Source organism: Salmo trutta, chromosome 14 (genome assembly GCF_901001165.1).
Source record: "Salmo trutta chromosome 14, fSalTru1.1, whole genome shotgun sequence".
Lineage (NCBI taxonomy): Eukaryota > Metazoa > Chordata > Actinopteri > Salmoniformes > Salmonidae > Salmo > Salmo trutta.
This window is the reverse complement of record NC_042970.1, coordinates 48305617-48321660: the sequence shown is the minus strand read 5'-3', so window position 1 is coordinate 48321660 and position 16044 is coordinate 48305617. Positions and strand designations below refer to the sequence as shown.

Genomic DNA, 16044 nt, shown 5'->3' with positions numbered 1-16044 from the left:
ACCACAGGAGATATGAAGCAAAAAAGAGAGACACTATAACAAACAATAATGAAATATTTTATGAAACAAGCACATATTTTATTGACTAGGATTTGTTCATTATTGATAATGCTATACAAGTTAGGCTGTATATGTCAGGGTTTTCGGTTTAGTGTAAAAGGTTGAGATAAAATTAAATTAGATTTACTATAATTCCTGTGACTATATCTACTCTGGTAACATTAAAGCATATTATGAAATACTAAATGAATTGAGTAAATTGGTTCTATGCTAAGTTGAACATGTTATGATAAAGTAATTCACTAGCCTGGTCCCAGATCTGTTTGTGATGTCTTGGCTTATGGTCATTGTAACGCAGCACAAACAGATCTGGGACCAGCTAGTAATTCCCCGTGTGCTCATCAAAATCACATTCTGTTGTAAATAAGAACTAAATCTGAATGCAGAGAACCGCTTAATCTTTTACAATGTTGTAGATTTATTTATACAATTTCAAAGAGCTCATTTGTTCAAATATGTACTGTATAATGAAGAGAGAATATCATTCAATAAATTGCACACAAAACTTTCTCAAAACGTTCACAATGGTTATTTTGTTCATCCTTTTTGGGTTGGTGGGTGTTAGATTATTTTGATATAGTGAGTAAACCGATTACAGTCTATAATTTAGACAAGACTATATAATATAGTATTTGATCGAGACTATAATCTATATGAGGGTTTCTTATGGGTCGGGACCCAAAGTGTGCCCTGGGCATGTGATACATGGGTCGCGAGTTATGAGAATACATCTATAATCACACACTATTTATTTTTAATTTGGGTCGTTGGAGGATGATTTGGGGCACAGGAGGACGTTCATTTTCTAATTTGGGTCTCAAGCTGATAAAGTTTAAGATACCCCTTGTTTTTTGGGGGGGGTTTTTACATTTTGTTACGTTACAAAGTGGTATTGAAATGCATTTCATTGTAATATCTTTTTGTCATTGATCTAGACAAAATACTCTATAATGTCAAAGTGAAAAGATATTTCGTTTTTATTAATTTGTTTCAAAAATATTTTTTCTTTATTTGTACTATTTTCTACATATAATAGGGAAGACATCAAAACTATGAAATAACACATATGGAATCATGTTGTAAGAAAAAAAGTGTTAAACAAATCAAAATAAATGGGATATTTGAGATTCTTCAAAGTAGCCACTTTTTGCCTTGATGACAGCTTTGCACACTCTTGGCATTCTCTCAACCAGAGAATGCCAAGGAAAGGATGACCCAGATTTACTTATGCCGCAGAGGATAAGTTCATTAGAGTTACTAGCCTCAGAATTTGCAGCCCAAATAAATGCTTCACAGAGTTCAAGTAACATTCAACATCAACTGTTCAGAAGAGACTGTGTGAATCAGGCCTTTATAGTCAAATTGCTGCAAAGAAACTACTACTAAAGGACACCAATAAGATGAAGAGACTTGCTTGGGTCAAGAAACACGAGCAATGAACATTAGAACGGCGATAGAAATCTGTCCTTTGGACTGATGAGTCCAAATTTGAGATTTTTGGTTTCAACTGCCGTGTCTTTGTGAGACGCAGAGTAGGTGAACGGATGATCTCCGCATGTGTGGTTCCCACAGTGAAGCATGGAGGAGGAGGTGTGATGGTGTGGGGGTGCTTTACTGGCGACACTGATTTATTTAGAATTCAATGCACAGCATTCTGCAGTGAAAAGCCCTCCCATCTGGTCTGCGCTTAGTGGGACTATCATTTGTTTTTCAACAGGACAATGACCCAACACACCTCCAGGTGTAAGGGCCATTTGACCAAGAAAGAGAGTGATGAAGTGCTCCATCAGATGACCTGGCCTCAACAATCATCCGACCTCAACTCAACTGAGATGGTTTGGGATGAGTTTGACCGCAGAGTGAAGGAAAAGCAGCCAACAAGTGCTTAGCATATGTTGGAACTACAAGACTGTTGGAAAAGCATTCCAGCTGAAGCTGGTTGAGAATGCCAAGAGTGTGCAAAGCTGTTATCAAGGCAAAGGGTGGCTACTTTGAGGAATCAAAAATATATTTTGATTTGTTTAACACTTTTGGTTACTACATGATTCCATATGTGCTATTTCATAGTGTTTATGTCTTCACTATTATTCTAGAAAGTAGAAAATAGTAAAAATAAAGAAAAACCCTTGAATGAGTAGGTGTGTCCAAACTTTTGACTGGTACTGTATATACAGTGCCTTCGGAAAGTAGTCAGACCTCTTGACTTTTTCCACACTTTTTTTGTTATGTTACAGCCTTATTCTAAAATTGATTAAATCATTTTTTCCTCTCATCAATCTGCACACAATACCCCATAATGACAAAGAAAAAACGGCTTTTTATTAATTTTTGCAAATGTTAAAAAAAATAAAAACAATATCACATTTACCTAACTATTCAGACCCTTTAGTCACGACTTTGTTGAAGCACCTTTGGCAGTGATTATACAGCCTTGAGTCTTCTTGGGTAGGATGCTACAAGCTTGGCACACCTGTATTTGGGGAGTTTCTCCCATTCCTCTCTGCAGAGCCTCTCAAGCTCTGTCAGGTTTGATGGAGAGCGTTGCTGGGCAGCTATTTTCAGGTCTCTCCAGAGATGTTCGATCCAGTTCAAGGCTCTGGCTGGGCCACTCAAGGACATTCAGAGACTTGTCACGAAGCCACTCCTGCATTGTCTTGGCTGTGTGCTTAGGGTCATTGTCCTGTTGGAAGGTGAACTTTTGCCCCAGTCTGAGGTCCTGAGCGCTCTGAAGCAGGTTTTCATCAAGGATCTCTCTGTACTTCGCTTCGTTCATCTTTGCATCGATCCTGACTAGTCTCCAAGTCCCTGCCGCTGAAAAAAACAACACAGCATGATGCTTTCACCACCATGCTTCACTGTAGGGATGGTGCCAGGTTTCCTCCATATGTGGTGCTTGGCATTCAGGTCAAGAGTTCAATCATGGTTTCATCAGACCAAAGAATCTTGTTTCTCATGGTCTGAGAGTCTTTACGTGCCTTTAGGCAAACTCCAAGCGGGCTGTCATGTGCCTTTTACTGAGGAGTGGCTTCCGTCTGGCCACTCTGCCATAAAGGCATGATTGGTGGAGTGCTGCAGAGATGGTTGTCCTTCTGGAAGGTTCTCCCATCTCTACAGAGGAACTCTGGAGCTCTGTGGAGTGACCATCGGGTTCTTGGTCACCTCGCTGACCAAGGCCCTTCTCCCGCAATTGCTTAGTTTGGCCGGGCGGCCAGTTGTAGGAAGTGTCTTGGCAGTTCCAAACATCTTCCATTTAAGAATGATGGAGGCCACTGTGTTCTTGGGGTGGAGGATTTTTTGGTACCCTTCCCCAGATCTGTGCCTCGACACAATCCTGTCTCAGAGCTCTACGGACAATTCCTTCAACCTCATGCCTTGGTTTTTGCTCTGACATGTACTGTCAACTGTGGGACCTTACATAGACAGGTGTGTTCCTTTCCAAATACTGTCCAATCAATTGAATTTACCACAGGTGGACTCCAAGTTGTAGAAACATTTCAAGGATGATCAATGGAAACAGGATGCACTTGAGATCAATTTAGTGTCTCATAGCAAAGGGTCTGAATACTTATGTAAATAAGGTATTTGTTTTTTATATTTAATAAATTGGCAAACATTTCTAAAAACCTGTTTTCACCTTGTTATTATGGGGTATTGTGTGTAGATTGCTGAGGATTTGTGTTTATTTAATCCATGTTAGAATAAGGCTAAAACGTAACAAAATGTGGAAAAAGTCAAGGGGTCTGAATACTTTCCGAAGGCACTGTACCGCCTTCCCTGAATGACAGGTCACCACTGATGGCAAGACTTGAAAACTGTTGTCTAGCCATGATCCCCAACACTTTGACAGAGCTTGAAGAATTCTGAAAATAATAATGGGCAAATATTGCACAATCCAGGTGTGCAAAGCTCTAAGAGACTTTTCCAAGAATACTCACAGCTGTAATCACTGCCAAAGGTGTTTGTAACATGTTTTGACTCGGGGAGAATACGTATCTAATCAAAGTATATTCATGTTTATTTTTAATTAATTTTTATATATTTCAAATGTTACTGCCACTTTGACATTATAGGGTATTTTTTGTGTAGATTGTTGACAAAAAATTACAATTTAATCCTACTTTGTAACACAATAAAATGTGAAGAAATCCAAGGGGTTGAATATTTATGATACCCACTGTAATCTATAACAACTGTAGTGAGTAATTTGGTTAATCTCCCATGCCAGTATACATGCTTTCCCATTGTATTGTCACATAATGCACATTCCTACTGTCTTTTTGAAATAGGTGATAGACTATGCCTATATTCATGTATTTTCTGTCGTTTAATTATAAACTGTATTGATATTTAATTCATAGTTAACAAATGTTAATAATTGGACTGCAGTGCCAATTAGATTTTCTCCAAAACTTCCCTTTTCATGACTTCTGAAACACAACTGTAGGCCTACATAATGTTCTGTTTGATTTATTGGTCAATCAGAGGATTCTGCGGGAAAAAATGGAATACTTCCTGACATGTCATTTAGCAGTGGCAACAACAACCTTTCAGAAGCAACCCCACAGCACTGTTTTACAGTTTTACAGAGAAAATTCCTGCAAATGAAAGAGGATGTATTTACAGGATAAAGGTGAGGAAGCCTCGACTTTCTCCAGCCGTTGTTGGGAAGATTTTGCTGTTCTTGTGTCAATACTTTATCAGAATATTATTTCATTATTGCATCCATTAGTGGCTCACTGTTTTTGTCGACGCTGTTTATCCCGTTCATGTAACAAGAAAACATGATCGTTTCGGTTACATAACAAATGCAGTATTCCAACGACACGAGGAAATCCTCTTGTTTTGCTGGCCAGTGGCCACTATAACATGTTGGCAAACAGAGGGCTTGTGTGTTGATTAATCCTGCCCAAGGAATTTCAATCATGTCGGAAACAAAATAATAAAAAATAAAAAATGAAATCTTTTACTGTCTGAATTTTGAATTAAATGCTAATCCTGTCAATCACTCAGGAGTGATGACACGGGCCTGTCTACTGGAAATGAAGAGCCGTGATTGGAGGGCACTGGTATAGGAGGCGGGATCAATACATATTCGACTGTCAGATTGGAGCTGGCGTTGCTGTGTGCAGGTAAAGAGAAACACAAATGAGGTAATTTACAGTATTTGTCCTACCTTACTAGGCTACGAAACGCGATGGACAGACACTGTTCTGTTGAAGAGCACCACGTTTATGTCACATGAACGAACAATTGAACCCTCGAGCGGCAAAGTGAAAGCGTGCAACACCTTGGAAAGAAAATATCGCGTCAAACGTTTGGTCGGGGGCACACATTTTAGAAGGAACTTCGACAGCTGCGTGTTTTCAAACAAGCCATCAACAAAGAATGAAACCCTTCAAACGAGGTAGGCATACGTTTGTGGGAATTTAGTACAGAAAATATTGGCAGGCATTCATTATCACCCTGACAGTTTGCCAAGTGTGCCCGGCTTTTGGGTGTAAATGGAATGCGGTTTTTTGTTGCGAGCAAATGCAGCGTGTGTTTGTGTTTGAATTTGGAGGGACAGCGAGCCAGCTAAATTATCTTTGGAAGAAAGCATGGTGTCCATCTGGCGGAGCGACAGAACAATCCTGCATCCGCGAAGGCGTGAGTTCAGCGGGTTCTTTGTACGTTTGATACACGATGAAGATGGCTAGCCAACTTGGTTATCGTTTTTTTTTTATATTAATTTATAATTTTCTCATGTTACATCTTATTATTTTAGCATTTGGCAAATTGGTAGCATTCCGGTAGCTATTTGATTTCATTGCAACAGTACTCTTAACCCCACGACAGACGACACTGAATAGAACAAGACAATTCCACGAATTTGCTTCATTGTTTGTTAGCTAGCCTGCTAACTTTAGCCTAAAACTAGCTAGCTAAATCCGCCTTGAAGATACGAGTACATTTTAACAAACTCAAATTATGCACATCTTTGCCTTAAGTTTGTCAACGTATTTTGTCTAGATAGCAAACTCCGTATAAAAATATGCCCCTTTACGTTATGCAAAGAAAAAGTTGAGGTTTGACAGGAACAGCGTGTGACATGTAACGTTGCTGTAGCTAGCAAAGTAAAACAACTCCACGATGTAGCTACCATAGATTTTTATAGCAGTTTTCTAGCTAACTTTTATATCGCTACTCCACATCAACGGAGACGAGTGGGAGGAGTGTACCTCTACTAGTGATGCGCGAGTTGACTCGTAACCTGCGGGTGGGTTATTTTGTGGATGGGGGGGGGGGGGGGTGAGTAAAGAGAGAACAGTACCTTAAATTCAAAAATGTACCATTATACTGCATTTTATATCTATAGGCTACACGGAGGCTTTTCTTTCGTTATTTTAGGCTATCTGGAATTACTGAGTAAGTTTTAGGTCCTGACTGTACGCGTGCTAAATAGACTACAAGACAATCGCCACATGCTTTTCGGGAACTAGCCGAACAATTGAATGTTGATCCAAGGCAAAAAGGATGACTCTTAATTCGTTACGAGAAAAGCTGCGAAATTGATATTAGAAAATAAGAGAAGGGAGGGCCAGAAACGTAATGTTGGGAAAGATTTGGTGAAGTGGTTAAAGAGGAGGGTGGCAGTGTGATTGCGAGGCGCTCTACACATTTGAGTCACAAGAAGGGGACTTCAAATAGACCTGTGGCATGTCAAGGGAACAGCATCCCTATACTTTGCAGATGGGTTGAAGAGAAATATGGACACCGACTTTAGGGCTATAACCTCTCATAGCCTTAATATTAACTCATGTTGAATTTAAGCGTTTCTTGCTGTAAAACAATACGCCAAATGTCGGCTAAATTGAATGAGTAGGTGTGTCAACTTTTAACTCATACTGTACGTTTTCTGACACGTTTCTCATGCGGGCGCTGTGTGGATCTTGGCATAGCTCCCTTCCAACTAAGAGATAAGTAATACACGTCTAGTCGGATTCTTATGGGTACCAAGTTTGGTAGCTAGCGTATTTTAAATTTTGCCCATTCATGCGCAAATTTTCTAACTTGATTTTAAGATTATCGTTAGTAGCTAGCCACATACACTCTGTTAACCATTTAATTAAAATCAATTGCTCCAGGACTTAAATTCCCTGGCCAAAGGTGAAAATAGCCCCTTGCACGGCTGGAGATGGTGACATGCACACGATCTCCTTTTGTGAGGACAGGAGCTGCCTTCAGGGGTCAGATTTCACCCAGAGAAAGACATTTACTGCATTCTATACCCTGGGAGAAACCATTCTCCATTTTGAGTTGGTTTTCCCCAGTGCCACAAATATAGCGATTTTGGGGAAGGAAGACAAATCTTGTTTTGTATTTATTTTCTTCCAATTAGCTTATCTCATCACTTAATTTAATGAGGGAGTGTCTCATTACTTCATCATGCATGTCTGTACATTTGTTGTCAACTACTACACTTACCAATCAATCGGTGTAACCTGATTTGTTTCATTCGCATTGCTAAAATAAATCATAGATCATATTGTAGGCAAAATTCTGATCAATACTTTGCCAACCTGTTTCTTTTATAGATTGGTGAATGCGCAATAAAATAACAAACAACCACAGGCCTACACAACAAGTAGATGGTTGTCAGTCTCTGATTTGGAGGGAAAGCAATACATTCTATAACAAGTTAATGTCCAACTCTGGCCTATGAGTACAAACACTAGCACTGACTCAACAACCTCATCTCCTTGTCCTCAGCTCTGGAAGAGGAGCGGATGCGAGAGCAGGAGCTGTCAGCCATGTCTGAGAGTGACCCCTTTGAGGATGACAGCTCCACCCTCGACCTGTCTGGAGGGGGTGGGGGCTCGGGCAAGCGGCGTCGCCGTGGCAATCTGCCCAAGGAGGCGGTGCAGGTGCTGCGGAGCTGGCTGTACGAGCACCGCTTCAACGCCTACCCTTCAGAGCAGGAGAAACTCAGCTTGTCAGATCAGACCAGCCTTTCTGTGCTGCAGGTGAGTGGACCGGGACCAGTCTTTAAATCGTTTTATTAAAATAAATAACAACTAAACAAATTCAAGTTAATTCTTGCTCCCAAATGCTTGAATTGGGCCTAATCAAGCAGCAGTCCACAGACAACATTTTGGCCTACAGTAGCCTTTGACAGGTGGAAACTATTAGCTGTTTAGCAGAGTACCAACATAGGGCTGGGAGATTATTTTATTTATTAACTTATTGGCGTTTCAAGATTGCTTAAAAAAAATGTTTTCTCTAAATAAGCATTGTTGTTTAAAGGTCAAATGCACTGCATTTCAAACAGTCAGCAATAATCTGTTTTTTTGTTGCAATAATCTGTCTTTCAAGACCTTTTATGAAAATGTGTTTATTGTATAAAAAAATTACTAGAACCATGTGTAGTGCACATTAATTAACCAATACTGACTAACTTCTTGTAGCGGGCATTGGGCTATAGAAAAGTAACAGGTCTCAAGCCCACGTGCTAGTGATTTATCCAGCTGATCTTTATATTTCAAGTTTAGCGGACTTGGATCTATTTGCTAGCTAACAAGGTTGAAAAGTTATGAACACACCCTTTTTGAAAAGCACGTTATCCTGTCTACTTTGTTCAGATGTTGAAGTGGCCTACCTAATTTCTCAGATTGAGAACGAGTTACCAATTCCTTTATATAATTGTTTTATGCTTATTGCACATTTATAAAACAGACTAGACAGCTAGTATAAGTTGTTGGCTAAATTGCTACTGGACCATAATGTACTTGTCCTCTTGCTCAGTGGCGCACCGGGGCCTCCCACTCTTTCTATTCTGGTTAGAGTTTGCGCTGTTCTGTGAAGGGAGTAGTACACAGAGGCGTACGAGATCTTGGCAATTTCTCGCATGGAATAGCCATAATATCTCAGAACAAGACTAGACTGACGAGTTTCAGAAGAAAGTCTTTGTTTCTGGCCATTTTGAGCCTGTAATCGAACCCACAAATGCTGATGCTCCAGATACTCAACTAGTCTAAAGAAGGCCAGTTTTATTGCTTCTTTAATCAGAACAACAGTTTTCAGCTGTGCCAACATAATTGCAAAAGGGTTTTCTAATGATAAATTAGTGTTTTAAAATGATATTTGAATCGACAAAAAGCACATTTCTAAGCGACCCCAAACGTTTGAACGGTAGTGTACATCTCGTCAATATATACAGATCTCTGGTATAACTGGGAAGGTCCGCACAGAGGAGCGAAGGAGACGAGACCAAAAGCCCAAGAACAAGAGGACACAAATGCTCCTAAAAACGAAAAATAAACTCAATATAGGCATTTGGAATTTTGTGCAAAAACAAATTCAAATGAATTCGATATATCACCCAGCCCTACACCAACACAGCCTATACCGTAACAGGGTGTGATTTTTAAGTTGTCTGACTTGCATTTTAATTAGTCTAACAAAGTATTAGGTCAGGTTTCGGCATGTTCCCCTCAATTACAGTTGAAATGAATGATTTACAGTGTCCTCCAGTTCAATTGTTCCAGATTAGTGCCTGATGTAGTGTAAACAGTTGATCATAGCAGACACTCGGGGCCCAGATGGAGCCATGACGACGTACTCTGTTGAAGATGGTGGTTTCTTTATCAGATATTGTGTTCTCTGTTGGCCTCTTGTAAGTGTCCTATGTGCGCGGAGATGAATGCCGTAGCACCTATAGGCCTACTTCAGGCTGGCGCTAAATAGAGATTCATCCCATGATATTTACGTTGTACTTATCGTCATACTTCAGCGCTAGGGTGTTTCTCAACAGCTTAGTGTACAACAATATTCAAATGTCACATGGGTGAGGTACTACTGTACAGATTAATTTGACATGGTCACCGCAGTCTTCCCTTCTCACCTTGTAGGCTGACCATTTGTTGTCATTTCTTCTCCAAAAATACACACACACATTCACACCCCAGGAGTGGCGACATGAGGTATTCCTGGACTGAGCAGAGAGCAAGCAGGGCTAGAGCAGTGCTGAAAAGACCCATAGTGTAGTCATTGCAGTGAAATGTCCCTGGTTGGCTGCGCTCTACTTGCTCTGTCGCTCAGCGTTTTTCAGCCGAGACTTCATTAATGCCAGCTGTCTGAGGTCACTCATCTCACTGCGTGTGGGAGGTTTTTACCACAAGATGGCAGTAAACAAGGCCTGGAGGAGAGCAGGAGAATGAGAACATGTGGGCGGAAGTCTCATTCCAACAAACTACTGCTCGGACCAGTTTGAGCTATTATATGCCAGCCTGTACTGTTGACACCAGGCAGGATGGGTCCATGGACTCATGCTACTTACGCCAAATCCTGACACTGCCATCAGCGTGACGCAACAGGAACCAGGATTTGTCGGACCAGGCAATGTTTTTCCACACCTCAATTGTCTGGTGTTGGTGGTCGCGTCCACACGAGTCGCTTCCTCTTGTTTTTAGCTGATAAGAGTGGAACCCGGTGTGGTCATCTGATGCAATAGTCCATCCTTGACAAGGATCAGCTAGAGTTGTGTTTCCGAGATGCCACTGTTGTACTGCGGCGTTATTTGTCTGTTTCTGGCCTGCCTGTTAGCTTGCATGATTCTTGCCATTGTCATTCAATCTCTCAAGCTGTTTTTGCCCACAGGACTGCTGCTGATTTCTTGTTTGTCGAACCATTCTTGGTAAATCCAAGACACTGTCGTGCGTGAAAAGTCCAGGAGGGGGGCCGTTTCTGAGCTGTTGGATCCGACGTGCCTGGCACTGACTATCATACCACGCTCGAAGTCGCTTAGGTCACTCGTCTTGCCTGTTCTAACATTCAATCGAACAAACAGTAACTGGATGCTTGTCTGCCTGCGTTATATAGCGAGCCACGGCCACGTGACTGGCGATCAATTTTTGTGAAGGAGGTGGTGTACCTAATAAACTGTCCACTGTCATCTGTTCTTGTAGTTTGGTTCTTCAGGGAATCTGTTAGGCTTTTGAGATTCACCCCGGTTCTTTTTTGCAGGCGTTGTTAAAGTTACTGACTCTTTTCCAGATATGCAACTGGTTCATCAATGCCCGCCGCCGCCTCCTCCCTGACCTTCTCCGCAAGGATGGCAAAGACCCCACCCAGTTCACCATCTCCAGGCGGGCGGGGAAGGGTGAGGGCCGCCCAGCCACTGGAGGATTTGGCGAGGGTAGTTCCCCTGAAAGCCCCACCTCAGTCCCCTCTCCGGCCCTGCCCCCTCTCAGGCCCTCTGTCATCCGACCAGCCCCCACACTGGACCTCAGCCTCTTGGGAAATACTGCCACTGCCATCCTTTTGGGAGCTGGCTACCCCAGCCAAGAGGGCTACTGTGTCCAGGCCCTGATGCAGCTGGACATGCAGAGTCTCCTGAGGAGGGAGGCCAAGGAGAATGGCTCCAAGGTTATCAGCGCCAGCCCCACTGGCGGGCTATTCAACACGCCGCCCCCCACACCTCCGGAGCTGTGCCCCAGCCAGGACTTCAGTGACCTGCGGTTACTGGTGGATGCAGCTCTCCAGAGGGCCGCCGAGCACGAGAGTCAGAGGCTGTTCCCAGAGTACCAGAGCAGGGCAACTACAGAAGCCACAGGTGGCTACAGCCACAGCAGCAGTGCTATGGGTCTGACCACTCCACCGGCGCAAAGCCAAGCTACGTTTGACTCGCCCAGAGAGCAGAGTCCTACGAACAAGGCTGTGGTGTCCCCAGTTTCAGTCCTAATTCATGTCCCAGTCTGCTCTGCACCTAAACTCGCCATGGCCTCTGTACCGGCTCCAAATGTGCTTCCCCACCTAGCCCAAATGCCAGTCCTAATGCCAGTTTCGACCCCTTTTCCAACCTTCGTCCCAGCACCAACTTTCTCCCTGGTCCCAGCTTCAACTCCAACTCCAATCCCAACCAAACCCCTTCTCCCAGCCCCAAGCCCTGTTCAAAGCTTTGCCGGTACGCCAACTGTGTCCTGTGTCCCAACCTCAGTCCCAGCTCCAAGCTCTACCAAAGTCCCAACCCTAACCTCTGTCCCAACCCCGGCCCCACCGGTAGCCCCAGCACCACCAGCCCTCACCCCATTCCTGGGCCTAGCCTCCCTCCAGCCCTTGTCCTCCTCCATCCCCAACAGCAGTGTCCAGAGGGCCCAGTCGGTGCCCAGCGTGTGGAGTGTGGTCCACAGTGACGTTACAGTCCGACAGCCTGCCACCGTGGTTCAGACTCCCATGGCTGCCATGTGGGGGCCACAGCACACCTTGCGCGCCGTCAGCGAAACAGTCAACTAGAGCCACGGCCACTCCCTTGTCTGTGTGTATGAGGGAGCACCATATCCCTATTCAGACTGCCCCTAACTGTATGTTCCCTTCATCGGCCCCTCTGACGCTGTATGCTCTGCAGTTTGGATATGGCAGAACTCATGCATACGGTTCATACATCAGATGCTGGGAGGGATGGAAAGACAAGTGTTTTTAAAGACGGTGCTTTTTAAGCATTTTTATCAGGACTTTTAAACTTTTATCCAATGGAGGCTGTTGCTGGGTGGAACCTTTCAACATGGTTTTTCAATCAACATTTCAGTATAGGTTAAATGTTGCGACGATTGACATAAGAACGACAACACCAAGTTCTGTAATGTAGTTTTTAACTCCCTTTTCCACTATCTCAACTATTTCCAAAAGGGGTCAAGGAGGACATTTCCTTCCCCTGCGAATTCTTATTATTATTTTTTTTTTTTTTTTTAATAGTTTGAAGTTGCACCAGTAGAGCTAGGCTTATCAGTAGCAATACTGGACTTGGTTGAATGTATGAAGGTCACTTTTATCTCGGGCTGTCTAGCCTGTCAATCATTCCCACCAAGGTTAAACAAGGGTGTACCTGGGGCTGAGACAGGTGTGTTTTTCAAGCCCTGGTGCTGCGCTCCTCCAGTACAGTTTATGCACTTTAGATATTTTTTTTTTTTTTTTTTTTTTAGTATGTCCACATCTTCACACAGTGCCGGAAGACAGGCGGAAGGGGAAATTGATTGTATTGCAGTGTGCCTGACTGCACAGCTCCAATGTCTGTCTCCTCTCTCCTTGCCTTAAAGCTACTGTAAACAAGTGGCCACCGTGGATTCTACATTTTTAAGACACTAAATCAGCTGCAAAGAATATGAACTTTTTTTTCTCTTCCTTTTTTAAAATGTTCATTTAAACCTATTTCCAAAATAGTATCTTAGCAGGTTAACTGTTTTTGTGTACACACACACACAGAGGAATGATTTTATTTTTGTTGGTCTGTTACTTTCTGCGCTATCTTTATGCATCATGTACAATTTCCAGGGATCTATTGTTTTTATTGTGGATGTGAAGGAGGTGGAATTCCTGTCTGTTTGAGAACGATGGGGCGGGAGGTCACATTGGTCCTGTTATAGAAATCAATTTTGTGGCGAAGCTGAAGGCTTAGTTGTGTGACGCCGCCAGGCTGTCTCTTCATTCTTAAGGGTAATTTAACACTTGCTATAAGTGCCCAATTATGCCATAGTCTTTTATGGATGAAGCCTGTCACAAACATTTCAAGCTTTTGGGCCCTCCTGTTTTGAGAGGGATTGACCCAAGTAGCGAATCATTGGCGGCTTAAGATTCGGTCCTTGTATTTCAAACCAAAATGTCTTAATTGAAATGCCTGTAGTTGTTCGCTTGGATGACAATCTGGTCAGTGTTGTATTGAATTCAGTGTATTTTTTTTTTTTTTACTGTTGAGTAAGTTATTAAGAAGCAAACTGTCTGACTTCCTTTCCCTCTCTTTTCCCTCTGTTTTAGCAAAGTATATCCTCTCGTTAATAGTAAAATACTCTTCTTATACTGTTGTAGTTTCCATGAAACAATCTCTCATAATACATATTATGGCCAAATCGACGCTGCACAAAGTTAGTTGGGCCCTACTACGTAAACAGTGCTGCTGCGAAGTAATTTTCTTCTGTCATAGGTCAGTTCAAATGGGACTAACTTAGTCTGTATAGCTGTTAGCAGTGCCATACATTTAATGACCCTGGTGGTGGGTTTTTTTTATTTAATTTTTTTTACAGCTAGATGCATGAGAAGAGCTGATATGGAATACCGTGTTATTAACAGATTTGCGACTAGCACAAATCCCCATTCCTTCGCTACTCCTTGTTTTCTGCTCTTTCGTGAGGCTTAATGTCAGCACCATTTCCGGAATTGTCTCGAATGTCAGTGGAGAAGGGTAGACGTTATAGATCTTCCGCTAACGGAGATATGCTAAAAGAGTCACCTCTTTTTCTCACGGTTTGGGTCGACTGTAGGGTTCAGTCAGACTTGAGTCTGAATACTAAGCAAAGATTGTTAACGGTTTTGAATATAGATGCAGTACAATAAAGCGGGTATGTGGTTTATTCATTACTACATTTTCTACGTTACTACATGCCACTGACTACATATTACTCATTGTGATACTGTAATCAAATTGAATACTGAACATTACTTAGACAGGCTATTTTATATATACATATCAGGTTTTGGATGCAGAATGAAACTTGAGTCATAGATGCCAATGGGGAAAAATGCATGCAAATATGTCAAGGTGGGGGGGGGGGATGAACTGTCTCAAATGTGTAGCATCTCAATACGACCAAATGCATCCTAAATGTTTTTCCATTTCACTGTGAAATCATGGCTGATGTATGGACAGTATAACTGGCTATCGTGCCTTAAACCTGGGATTGAGGAAACATGCCCCTTCTACATAGAAACTTTTGAGTAGTCTGTGCAATATATGCCTTAAACTTTTTAAATGTGTTTTGTACAAGCATTTCGGAGAATAAAACTTTTTTTTTCATACGCTGATCCTTGCGCATTTATTTTTCTTTAATCCAACTTGAAGAGTGTGTAGAATTAACCATGTACTTATGTTTTCTTATTTTTGTCTCAACAAAGTTTAATAGCACCACTACCTTTCTTGGAGCTGATTACACGGGCAAGATATTGTACATTGGATTTCCAGGTCAAGAGTTGTACATAACCTTTTGGATGTAATTAACCTACTAGATGTTTTTCTTCTTCTTTCTGGAATACTCCAGATGACTCCCGTAGACCCCCAGATAACTGTTTTGCTCTATCCATAGGGGTGTCCCTGATGTACTTTTCTTTTTTTTGGACCATCTGTAGGGTTCAAGGACACTACAACTTGATTATCTCCAGCACAATACCAGTGCCTTCAGAAAGTATTCACACCCCTTGACATTTTTGCTACAGCCTGAATTTAGAATGAATTTGAGATTTTATCACTCATCTACTACACACTAATTGTTTCAATGTTTACAAATTAATTACGAATGAGAAGCTTAAATGTCTTCAGTCAAGCATTCAAGTTATTAATTATGCTTTTGATGGTGGCATCAATAAACCACAGGAGGCTGCTGAGGGGTGGACGGCTCATAATGACGCAAATGGAATGGCATCAAACACATGGAAACCATGCATTTTATGTATTTGATACCATTCCGCTCCACCCATTATCGCTAGCCTGTCCTCCCAAATTAGGTGCCACCAACCTCCTGTGCAATACACCAAGTCACTACAAAGATGCAGGCGCCCTTTCGAACTCTGTTGCTGGAGAGGAATGAAACCGCTGAGGGATTTCACCATGAGGCCAATGCTGATTTTTAAAACGGTGGCAGAGTTTAATGGCTGTGGATAGAACTGAGAATGGAGTGAAAAGAAAGCTTGTAAAGGAAAAATATTCCAAAACATGCATCCTGTTTCCAATAAAGCTCTAAAGTAATGCTGCAAAAAATGTAAAATTAACGTTTTGTCCTGAATACAAAGTGTTATGTTTGGGGCAAAAAACAACGCAACACATCACTGAGTATGACTTAATATTTTCAAGCATGGTGGTGGTTGCATCATGTTATGGGTATGGTTGTCATTGGCAAGGACTAGGGAGTTTAAGATAAAAAATAAACGGATATGCTTGTTATTGGCAAGGCCTAGGGAGTTTAA

At 42.0% G+C, this 16044-nt stretch overlaps 1 protein-coding gene across 1 annotated transcript; it reads left to right on the top strand.

Annotated features, from left to right (window-relative positions):
• Window positions 1-5078: 5078 nt before the first annotated feature.
• On the top strand, window positions 5079-14889 carry LOC115208296 (homeobox protein TGIF1). Its single transcript, XM_029776235.1, has 3 exons — window positions 5079-5464; window positions 7810-8063; window positions 11092-14889. Exons 1-3 carry the CDS (start codon window positions 5446-5448, stop codon window positions 12328-12330), a joined length of 1512 nt encoding a protein of 503 aa, XP_029632095.1. The 5' UTR covers window positions 5079-5445; the 3' UTR covers window positions 12331-14889.
• The last annotated feature ends 1155 nt before the right edge of the window (window positions 14890-16044 follow it).